This window comes from Pungitius pungitius, chromosome 1 (assembly GCF_949316345.1).
Source record: "Pungitius pungitius chromosome 1, fPunPun2.1, whole genome shotgun sequence".
NCBI classification, from domain to species: domain Eukaryota; kingdom Metazoa; phylum Chordata; class Actinopteri; order Perciformes; family Gasterosteidae; genus Pungitius; species Pungitius pungitius.
In genome coordinates, this window is record NC_084900.1 from 33,417,971 (window position 1) to 33,430,023 (window position 12,053).

At 42.0% G+C, this 12,053-nt stretch overlaps 1 protein-coding gene across 1 annotated transcript; it reads right to left on the reverse strand.

The window, feature by feature from the left end:
- Window positions 1–5,971: 5,971 nt before the first annotated feature.
- Window positions 5,972–8,846, reverse strand: cbln4 (cerebellin 4 precursor). Its single transcript, XM_037480796.2, has 3 exons — window positions 8,060–8,846; window positions 6,882–6,998; window positions 5,972–6,640 (listed from the first exon to the last, which is right to left on the reverse strand). Exons 1-3 carry the CDS (start codon window positions 8,324–8,326, stop codon window positions 6,443–6,445), a joined length of 582 nt encoding a protein of 193 aa, XP_037336693.1. The 5' UTR covers window positions 8,327–8,846; the 3' UTR covers window positions 5,972–6,442.
- Between the last annotated feature and the right edge of the window lie 3,207 nt (window positions 8,847–12,053).

The window sequence follows — 12,053 nt, forward strand, 5'->3', positions numbered from 1 at the left end:
CAGGATACAAAAATAATCTGCACTGCAACACCACAAATGCACACATAGGCCCACTGTAGTTATTTTACTTGCGTATGTTCTTGCTGAGCAACTAAATAAGGAGTCACGTTATTTGCGTGAAATAATACGGCGACTCGCTGCAATCAGCTGAGGTTGGGGAGAACTTTTGTGGATGTTGTGGATGTGTGCGCACACTCGGAGCTCGGAGCTCACCAGGTCAAGTTAAAATCCCCTTGTAATTCAAATTGAATTTTCAACGAATGTGCCTCGCTCCTGCCAGTCAGCTCCGTGGCCGATGGATGGAACTGTATGTGGAGGAGGGGCAGCAGGAGTTTAACCTCCACCTGGGTTCACAGGTCACACAGAACTGGGCTGCATCCAGATTAGCTCCAGGAAAGTTTAAAGGGACATTTGCTTTGGTCATTACTACTTATATTTATATTTTCATAGTAGGACTGTCCATATAGGACTTGAAATATTCACTCCCTTAACAAAGTTGCATGCTTATTGTCCATTAAATCCACTAATGCACTTTTGATTTGAGTCATTCTTGAGCTGCCATGTCAGTTGAGAAGTTCCCCCACCTCCCCGTTTCCTTGCTTCAGGGTTTCACAGGAGACAGATGACGAGACGATGGCATTTCATCTTCATCATGCCATCAGCATCTCCATCAACATGCACTTCTTTTCCTTACATAATGCAGCTCATCTTACTCACGAATGCAGTCAAAGGAAAAGTACAATATCCTAAGAGCTGGTTCTGTCGTTCGTGGTTAATGTCATCAGGACTTCACGGAGGAGTTGATTGGATGCGAATCCACGCAATAATGTTGGAAAAAAATATTTAAAGTAGAATTTTCTATCTACATGATGATTGGGTTATTTGTTCGGGTGTAAAGTATGATAATACAGCGTAGAATATTGATTTGTTGTACGGCGAATGCCTACTGGCTTTACTCCCTCGCAGTGCACCAGGGCTTTACACCACCTGGACTTTGTGTTCATTTCAAAAGAAATGTTTTTTTTTTTTTTATCAATAGATGTTAGGAGAAAGCTTTCTCTGCATGTTCTGTTTTCACAGACTGCGTAAATTACTACAGACTACAATTTCTACAGACTGTACCCCTCCAGACACAAATCTGCCTTTTCAATAAACTCCACCTGGAGTTGATGGGAAATATTGTAATTTGGCTCCTCTTTTCTTGCTTTTCTCTTCTTGAGAAATGATTTGCCAAAAGAAATCTAGGTTCCCCAGCACTGGGTCCCTGTGGATACTGACAGCTGCCGGAATAACAAAGGTAGCAACGTGAGTAATGAACCAAGTGAAACCTCATCATATAGAGCGACTTTGAGCAGACCCTCTGACCATAACCCCCCAACCCCCCCCGGTCTCGGAGCCTCGCCAAATGAGCTTTCCGCTCACTATTCAGACATCGGAACGAGGCGTGTTGCAAGCACAAAGTGGCTCTGAAGAATTGCACCGCACGCAAACACGGTTTTGCAATCCTTAAGCTCAGCAATTCTGTTCCAAGCTCATTTGCATACACACCCTCAAACATTTTGACTGTGTGCGAAACGTGAAAATACAGTTTGATGCTCATTGTTTGGAACTCGGTTCAAACTAAGGTGGGATGCATGTTACCAGTGACATAAAACCAGTGTGTTTTATGTTCACTCCAAAAGGTGGAATTAAGAGCCCTTCATATTTATATCTATTTATTTATACTCTTGAAATGCAGTAATCAAAATGACATATAGAATAGAGATTATATATACACACACCAATATATACTGTGTATATAGTATGTGTATGTATAGTCTTTTGTGTATGTCTTACTGAATTGCTTAAGCAGATGCATGGCGGCATGCCCTTAGTTAATGTAGGGGGAGGATCCAGATGCAGACTCAGACACAGTAGAAGGGGGGTGTAGAATTGTAACTACGGAATTGTCGAATACATTACAAACGAAACGTTACTCAAGCGTCAGAAGTTGTAGGAAACTAGAGAGGCTAAAATGACAGGAAAACCTCAAACTAGGGCTGATGGTCTAATATATACGATATATATGTATATAAAAAGTATTGTTATTATTGTCCCTTATAATAAATTGTTTCTCCCACTGTTTCCTTTGGCCTCCGAGAGGCTATAAAAAATAAGAGTCACAGTGAAAAGAGACAATATATCCTACTTATGGTTCTTGTAAGTCCACCTTCTTTTTGCTCCCTGAAAATCTGTCCTCTCAGCAAAACCGCTCACTATTGACTGACTGACTGAGGCGGCTGAAGGACAGCGACCTAATTTCATATGAATAAATAACACGTTATTTCCGCGTCATGTTTCCACGTTTTTGTTTTTTTTCCTGTGTCATTATTACAAATTTAAAGCTTTTCACATTTTTATGCGGTCACCTACTGGGACGGCAAATATTGTGAAGTCAGTTTATCATTGCAAACTTTTTAAGATACATGAGGTGGTTCTTCAATGCTTCGGTTTGAAGACTGTTGTAGATAAACACACTGCTCAATGTATTCTTTGCATTTTCATTCATCGGTGCTTTCATGTCTGCATTTTCACTAAAATACAACTTTAATTTCATATGAAGCATTTTGAATTGCCTCGTGGTTGAAAAGTGCTCCACGAATAAAAATGCCTTCCCTTGCTTTGCTTTGTTTTATAGCTAAACAACATTAATGTAGCCTGCAGTACCCATTGTGCAAATACACCAGCGTTTACCACCCCTGGAATACATGTATTGTTCTGTTTTGACTTCCTTTACTTGGATTAATGCTGAGCTCTACCCCAGTTCAGGGGTCATGTGCCCCGCCGGATGCAATCAAAGTGAACGGCGCTCTGCATATCTCAAACCAAATCGCTAAATCGCGACACTGTTTGAAGAAAATACACTCAATCACACCTCAATATTGTCCCCACTACAATGTCACTACAGAGGTCACTTTACGTTGGAAATTCAACACAGCGCACCTGCCACCACATCATTTTAAGGACAGGAACATGTGTCACCAAAATTATTTTCTGCAACAGCTGGCTTCCCCCCCCAGCTACAAGGACCATAACATCCCAGAGTGTAAAGTTTTCAGGATGACCTTCTGTTGGTCGTCGATTGAAATTCATGTGGTGAGTCGAGAGATGTGCAGCTCACTTAAAACAACTTCCTTGTTGCTAGATCTTTTTTATCTCGTAAACAGTCCATCTGTCAGCATGAACACAGCCGGGAACCAATCACGCTGCAGTGTCACATAATCTCCCTGCAAATGATTATTGGGATCACATTCATTAACAGAGTAATATTGCTTTTTTGACATATAACACTAAGACCACGATTTAACCCTTCTACCACACATTTAAATCTAGATATTTTAGGAAAAAAAAGGCCATTAGAAACATTTTCTCCTTCATTTATGACACCATATAAGAAGTATTTCTGACACGGATGTATTTTTTTTAGTCAAAATGGTCAAAATGGTTCACCCATCTGAACAATTTTAAATAACAAAAGATTGGCTCCTATATTTGTGATACAATTCCATGGACAACCATCAGTTGACTGGGTTATGGTACAATATCTCATATGCATGAAATTCATTTTTCATTTAAACTCTGAAACATTATAAAAACGCAAAACAAAGAAGAAGAAGAAGAAGAAGAGGAGAAGAAAGGAAAAAACGTAATTGAAGCAGCAAATATGAAGTGATAATAAAGGCTCTGCTGACTAATTAGATTGGGTTTAACATTCGAATACAAAATAAATAACAGAGAATTAGTTTCACGTCACGTTTTTATTTCACATACTGGTGTCGCCTGTAGAGAGGAAGCCGTTTGCTATCGATTGAAGTTTGAACTACACAAATATTAACGAGATGTAGGTTTTTAATTCAGGAATTTGTCCGTTTTTCCCTACAAAATATTTTTGTTTTACTTAATAATGTGTGCTCTTATTTTATTAGTATGCTTTGTCTCTTTGAATTAACAAAATGCAGTGACTTGGGGCTCCCTGCAGAAGGAAGGGTGGTAACAAATAACAAATAACAGCAGCAGGAGATCTGATTAGAATCATTTATGACCAGCAAATGAAAACTGAAAAGCATCATTTTATACAAATCGTACTTTTTATTCATAATTTTGAGCAGAATTTGAATACATTAATCGGTACATCCAATGAACATGTAACAACCTTATAATCCATATATTTACATTTGCATCATGAAAGCACAGAGTTAAGTAATAATGTACTTACTCACTCACATTGTTTTCCTTCCGGAGGCACAGTCCTGCTTCGACAGTCATTAAGAGCCGAATAATGTGACACAAACAGAAAATTGTTAAAAATCAGTTCCAGAATATATTTCGACGGTTTAGGTTGAACAAAAATAAATATTGTGTCAACAATAAACGCAACTTCCTTCAATCAATGCCGCCCTTCTTGTGCTCTCAAAATGAATATGTTTTCACGATTCAAATGAGCGAGTGCTTTTTTAGGCCCCGTTTCCTTGAGCGATGTTTGGTATGAAGCGTGACACCTTTGCCTCTTTATTAACCCAAGTGAACTAAAACATCCCTTCCATCAAACCGTCTCCCAAATACACAAATAAATGCCCCTTTGGGTAACCCATCCGTTCCTGACAAAAAAATCCTTCAGCAAACAAGACGTTGCAACATCATTTCTATCATTCCAAGTGAGGTTCAACCTGTGCGGATTACTGTTCCAGGAGGAAATAAGGATTTCAATAAGCTCCTCAGCGAGGCTTTCACGGTGGGCTTCAACAATGCGGCAGAACGTGTTGCAGGAAGGCAGACGGTAGCTCTGCTGGAGACACGGAGGGGAGAGCCATCACATATTGTAAGCACACTGAGCTCAAAGCAACAATTAAGGAGTTTATTAATTCATCAGTTATCCCGGCGGAACTGTTTATGCTCAACAACAGTGACAGTAATCAAATTGCAATCTGCATGTTTATGTTCTCAGATTGTGCATTAAAGTCACTGAGGTCCATAAACCACGAGGTGACTTGTTCAAAGTCTGTTGGGAATAAACAAATTAAATGTATAAACAACAGAAATACAATTTGGGAGATATGCAATCCAGCCTGAATTGTGTTTTTTTTTATCAATATGATGACGAATGTTTTTTGAATGAATGTATTTCATTGATTACAAAATGCTCGTCAATGGGTTTTACATATTTTTCTGACAATATTCACTTGTACTGCAGCAACTAAATGATTTGGTTGCGATGAGGCTCTCACAGAACCTAGAAGATGTCGGGGATTGTTGAAAAAGGAGAAAACTAACCGTTAACCTAAAATAATATGATTTCTTGGCCTCTTGGGGACGGCAGAAATAAGCTATAAAAAATGATATATCATCACATTATTATCACGTTGTTATGGCTTACTTTGTTAGGAGGCAGTTTTCTAGAAACACATCAAGCAGATTCAAAGCAACACTGGCAGTTATTTGGACTCAGTTTGGTTTCCCCTGATTGATTCAAGCCAAATATATACAATTCATTTAGATGTGTCTGGGCCACTTAACCCCTTGAGAAAACTACTAAATGCTCCACTGTGTTAAGAATCGTCTGTCTGCACTTTGAAGGAGGGAAAGTAGCGCGATGAATTGGTTTAAGCCTTCGTGGTAAAAGCTTCCCACTTTCACCAAGTGCCTGAACCGAGCCACACGGGACACTTGAGATCCGAACCCAAGTCTTCAGAGTCGCAGTACAATAAAAAAAAATATATATAACTTTACCACTCACGAGAATTACTTTCAAAGTGCAGGTTTATCAATGTTATTTCTTTATAGTTAATTAGCTTGTCTATGAAGTCGCTGTGTGTAATTTGTACACTGTGGTTGTTTTGTGCTCTGAACGCAGATGATTTCGCCTCATCTGCCGTCGTCTGGTAGCTTTGAAGAAGTTTGGAGTGTTTCAGGTGACGATGCAAATGAGTTGCAGGGGGGGGGGGGGGGGTGTAGCCTGTGGCAAGCAGGCGTCTTTGAAAATCCGTCCGCGCTGGATGCACTTTTTGATAGGTGTCGACCTCCTTTTGTTGTGAAAATGAATTTGCCACACAAGCATTTACAGTTTACAACCAGAAAAGCAGGTACACTCCAATGCAACAGTTGCCATGATAAAAAATCCCTATGCTGAATATATTAAGGCGTAGTTTTGAAAATGACTTTTTGGGATGTGGTAGCGTTACTCTTCCCGAGGCTGCTTGAGTGACAGGAACGTACATTTAGCAATAGGGAACATTTAAGTGTCTTTCATCTTGACGCATCCAGTGAAGGTGAACGATTTGCAAAGTCCCATTTTTCCCCTCAATTGTTCAAAATCCACTTTTTCAACATCTTGGTGAGATCCAAAACTGGACGCAGCAGCCACGTTTTGATTATACAGTGGGGGACACGTTATTTTCTTTTCATTTTACAGAGGGAACACAAGAAAGCCAGAAAACGTTGAGTACTGCCATCCACCCACAAGGTTTCCCTTCTCCAGCTTTAAGTAGACTTTGTCCTCTTTTTCCAGATAGAGCAGGACTCCATTGGTGGCCGCCTCGCGGGTGACGTCTTTGTCCCCCGCGAAGGCGGAGATGACCGGTTTGCCATTCAACATCAAGTTCACCTGGGCAACAGAAATGGCGGTTAGTAATGGGAAGGACAACGGGACGGTGTAAAGGTGTGTTCCCGCAACTTAAGTTGACTTTCGTGTCAATTAAGACACTCTGTGGAGGGTTTGTCTGCATTTAAGACCTAACCTGTCCTCCCCGCAGCAATCGTTTCCATACTGTCCCCAAAGGGGACATATTGTCCAACTCTAATAACATGTTTACAATCAAATCATTTGAAATAAACAAAAGTAGTACCTGTATGGTTTGGCTCTGGTACACTTTAATGACATGGAAGTTAAAACTGTAGATTCCTTTTCTTGGGGACAAAAATACGGATTCAAACGTGAAGTAGTTTCCTATATTCACAAGAACCTACGGGAGAGGGGGGAAAAAAACACATTATGACGGTGTTTTTATATATCAATATAATGTATATAGCCAGCAGAATGGCTTTCACTTCAATGGGGCGTGAGAATCGCCCCTGCTCAGACACAACATGAATGCATCACACTGACTAAAACATTCAGTTCAACCTCACTGGACCCACCTCAGCATTGAAACTTCCACTTACACAAGAAACCCACAATGTGCTTGATGACCTTTTTTTTTAATCGACAAATTCCAGTTTGGAGCAAAATCTGGATCCCCCCCCCCACCCCCCCACACACACACACTCTGCACTGGTAAGAAGTCATGACTGCAAAGGATCAGACTCTTCCCTTAATACTGCCTTGCTGAAAGGTTCCACCCTGCAGTGAGCATAACGCTTCCTTATGAGTGGTGCAAAAAGGCTTTACACACACACACACACACACACAAACACACACACACACACACACACACACACACACACACACACACGCGCGCGCACACATACACGCACACACACACGCTCACATCTACCGCAGCCTCCGCGACCTTTGACAAGTGTTGCTTTCATAGCAACGGCACGCGCATCCGGAACCATCATTCGGATCATTCTGCAGTGGGTTGAAGACCAATTGTAATGTTATGCCATTCAAACGAGAGGGAACATCACCGTACCGGTTTGAGCGATATTGTTATGTTGCCCAACGCTGTATGAATAATTTTTGGGCTTACATTTTAATTAACTTATTTAAACCACGCGTGTATCGGCGCGTGCGCCCTCGGTAGCTCGAGGCCAACTGGTGAATGCTCTGCGGGAACAAACACGATCCAGTCACTTTCAAACCTGCGTGCGTTTGACGTGCACTTGTAGCGGATCCACCTGCCAGCTGCGACCAGCTTCAAAGTAAAACCTCTGGGGGGACCGCGATGACACTTTAATGTGCTGCAACGCAACGCCGAGAGCTTAAAGGGTGCAGACGTGTATCACGAAACAAATAAAGACTTCAGTGGACCAGGTTTCGACAAGTTAAGCACATCGTTGTTGATAAAGAAATCGTCCTGACCTGGTCGAAGTAGATTATTCTGGTTTTGTTGCTCATCTCCGACGGTTCGTGGTTGTTGCTGCGGACCGCAGAGAAAGCCACCTTGGAGTTGGCGGCGCGCACCGAGATGCCCAGCGGGGAGGACGAAGCCTTCCAGTCCGCGGTCGGGTTAGAGTCGCAGACCACGAGGCATTTCCCCTCCAGGACAATGGGCTCCGTGTCATTCTGAGCTCTAGCCACCCCGGAGATCACGGTCCAGCTGAGCATCAGTAGGAGGCAGTTGACCATGGTTCTCTCTCTCTCTCTCTCTCTCCCTCTCTCTCTCCCTCTCTCTCTCTCTCTCTTTTGTGCGCGCGCTTTCGTTCTCTCGCCGCGGCAGCGCCGATTCGAAAAGAGAGACCGTGTCCTGCACCACACAAGTTCCCGAGTCCAGTCCCCGCGCTGGTCTGCCCCACCTGCCGCGGACGCGTCTGACGCTGCAAAATGCTGTTACTGGATCCAGATGTGTGCCATATCCAACTGAGACTACAACGGCCACCGAAAACAGTCCGCGTAAAGTCGGAACCTTATAATCTTACCACCAACCGGCAAACGGGCAGGTCAACGACTGCGGCGCGCGCCTCTCATTTTCAGGTGCACTCGCAGCTCGTGGATGAGACAAAAGCACAGGTTTGCTCCGGTCTGAGAGGGGCATCTCTCCATAGATCATCCGTAGCCCGCACTCTCACTCCAAGCAACGCGTCCGACAGCAGCGGTTCCCCGAAATGATGCGCTGCGTGTGTGTGCGCGCACAGCCATCGACTTTACGCACACACGTGTGGTGGAAGTTGTAATTAACTGACGCGATGCGTAATTTGCCAAAAGCTTTCATTTCTTTAATTTCCCATAGTGCCTTTACATCAAATAGTTTGCTGTTTTAAAAATGCCAAGAAGCATCCGTTCTAAATTTATCTGATCCACAACCAAATTCATTTTTCTCTTTTTCTTCTTTTATAGTTTTATTGTAGTCCACAGACCTTCCAGACCACTGTGCATGTGCTGGGTTCCAGAGTGGGTTCCTGTGGTTTTCCATGGAGGTCATGGGTCACCATCATGGGTGATCTTAGTTGTTATGTCAATATGCATTTAATCAACAAGTTCTCCAGAGTGGGATATAGTGTACACATCATATAATATCACATCAAGCATATCATATTTGACAACATCAACTCTGTCACTCTGTCAAGATCAATACCACCGTCCATCAAATGACGAGTTAGACCATTTAGCACCCACAGCAGCTAAAAAACTACTTTTATTTTGAAAAGTATGAGATGTAAGAATAATGAGTGTAAAGTGTTTGTTCTCTTGGTTTTGTCCCAAACAAAACTACATCATTTAGGACTGACTTTAGATTTTAGATTAAGTTGGTGGATTTTGGTGGAATGTCTATTTGCATCCGGATGACAAGAGTCACACTGACGATATAACCGCATTGGCTATTCGACACCTCGATATTAATAACATTTGTGACTCTTTCAGATCATTTTAATGAATCACTAAGTCAAGTCGTCAGAGCAGCTGTACAAAAAGCAGCCTACAATTAACATATATGAAGATCAGAGCTTCTAACAATAAACGAATGATGGCTTAGCAGCTCTGGAAATACTCTGGAGATGAAGGACAGCTTTTAAGGTCAACATCGTTTTTTGTAAATTCTTTGCAGAAAACTGGAAATAAACTAAATGAAAGCCAATAAAAATGTAATAAAAAAGCTACAGTTTGTTATTCTTAAAGGAGTCAAAGCGTCCAAAGGTTTATATGCCACATAAACAGGGAAATGTAGTGTGGCATGTTCATAAAGCACTAAACTAGAATGGCTAGATTCAGACTAGATTGTTGTAATTAGAGGCTTTGTAAAGTGTTCTTTGTGCTGTTAAAGTGAAATAAGCCGGCATCCTGAGGAGCATATTTGGGATTCATTTGCTTTCTCATTAAATACACGCTGATGAATGCAGCTTTTTGATCTTTGTGTCTGAACAATTTGAAAGTGATCAGGAACTAGACAGCTTTAAAATACACATAGTGTACATATATTGTTTAACCCAACCCACCTTTCAATAAACACATGAATAGCAAACTGGGAAATTAGTTTATAACCGAATCAACCTGTTGCTCCATTTCATCGTCTCTCCAGAGGAGCACGACGAGCTGTTAACCCCACATGGACATGTCATCACCACCTCACGTTAAATTGATAACAATTTGAATAGATAACCGGTAACATTTAGCAAGTTGAGTTGAGTACAGTATTAAATCCACTCTGATGCCTTGAGGAAATATTTTTGACATTTTAATCATCCTTTAGATATTCTTGACCTGCTGATTACAGTATTTGCAGATTCAGGTTCTCGATTAAATAATACAACTGACACCATGGCCTTTTTGCTGATGTCTCAAGGAACACACTGTGTGTGTGTGTGTGTGTGTGTGTGTGTGTGTGTGTGTGTGTGTGTGTGTGTGTGGGAATGAACTTCAATATATACCTCAAAAATGAAGGATTCTCCTGTGTGCCTTGTGTGCTTGTGTGTGTGTGGCATCGCTGCCTGCCCCGCTGTGTGTGCCTGCACCTAAAACGTGTGCATAATCTGAGCCCCAAAACGAGCACGAGACTGACTAGCCGCCCATTTGCTGATCTGCGGCAGAATCGTCCCGTTTTGATCAAAAGGTCTTTAGCTTTTTGCTGCTAAGCGCATAGCGCCGCGCGGTCGCCTCACTTAGCTTGCTGTTTAGTGCCCAGCGGGCGGTGTGTACTGTGAGCTTATCTGAGCTTTTGTTGTCGTTGTGAAATCGAGGTAACGAGGGAAATAGTAAAGCCGCTGACATTTAAAACCAAACACTTAGCCGAAAGATGCTGGACGCCTCCTGTAGAGCGGAGGTGTGCTGCAGTGTCTGGAGACAAACACGGGTCACTGGCGCCATTGTTCACAGTGAACATTTCAGGCACGTATGTTTATTATTTGTTTTATTCCCCTAGCTGCCAATTAAGAAGGCAGTAGACTCCTTACCCCCCCCCCCCCCCCCGAGTTGTTGAGCACAGACGGGCCAGGTCTTTCACTGCTGTGAAGGAGAGTGGATTCCAAAAATGAGCCTCGAATGTGAAGCTTTGTTTTCTGCTGAAAAGTTTGTTCGCCCAGCAGAGCTGATGATGATGATGGTACCACTTTCACACCAGCAGCTCACTGCTCCAAGCTGTGGGGACGGCTTCCCCATTAGCCCGAATGCACACTGGTGTCCAGCTGGCTACTTTGCTCTATACACGTTCTCAGGTTCTAATGAAACCGCCTTTATGGGAGTCAGCGCCCATGTAGCACAGCAGCCAAATGATCATTGCTGCCACTAGAAATATCCCTCAATATACTTTGAGCATCTACGGCTCAAAGGGTAAAGTCGCAGGTACGCTGGATATAAGTCCAAATCTGAGAGTGGAAAATGCAAGGAGACGAAAGATGGCGATAACAGCTGTTTCGTACTCAAAAAACCTTGTATCCATTTTCACTTCGCTATGTCTGTCTGTCTCTCGCTCTTGTACTCACAAATGAATAGTTGAATCTTTGGGGCTTGATTTGGGTAAAGCCCTACAGAAATTGAAGTAAGATGCAAGATTCGTATTGTCGAAGGTGAAGAAATGAGAAAATGATCAAATCCAAGGTATTATTTTTTACATTTACCTGAAAAACCCGGTGATGACTTGGAGTACAGCAGAGAATACACAGAGGTGTGATGTTCTTAATGACAAAGTATTTTAAAGCAAAAGAAAAGTGTAGAAGTACAGAAAAGAGAAGAAGAAAATGCATAGCTGTAATATTTATGCCTTTGAAAATGAATTCCAAATTAACAGAGAAAATGGAAACCGGTAGAGTTTGAATTGACTCGTTAATCAAAGCGGTCCAAAGAAAATTCATTAAAATTCCATCGAGCTAAAAATTCTGACAAACTGGAAATTAAAAAAAATAGTAAGGAAAAATCTTCTGTG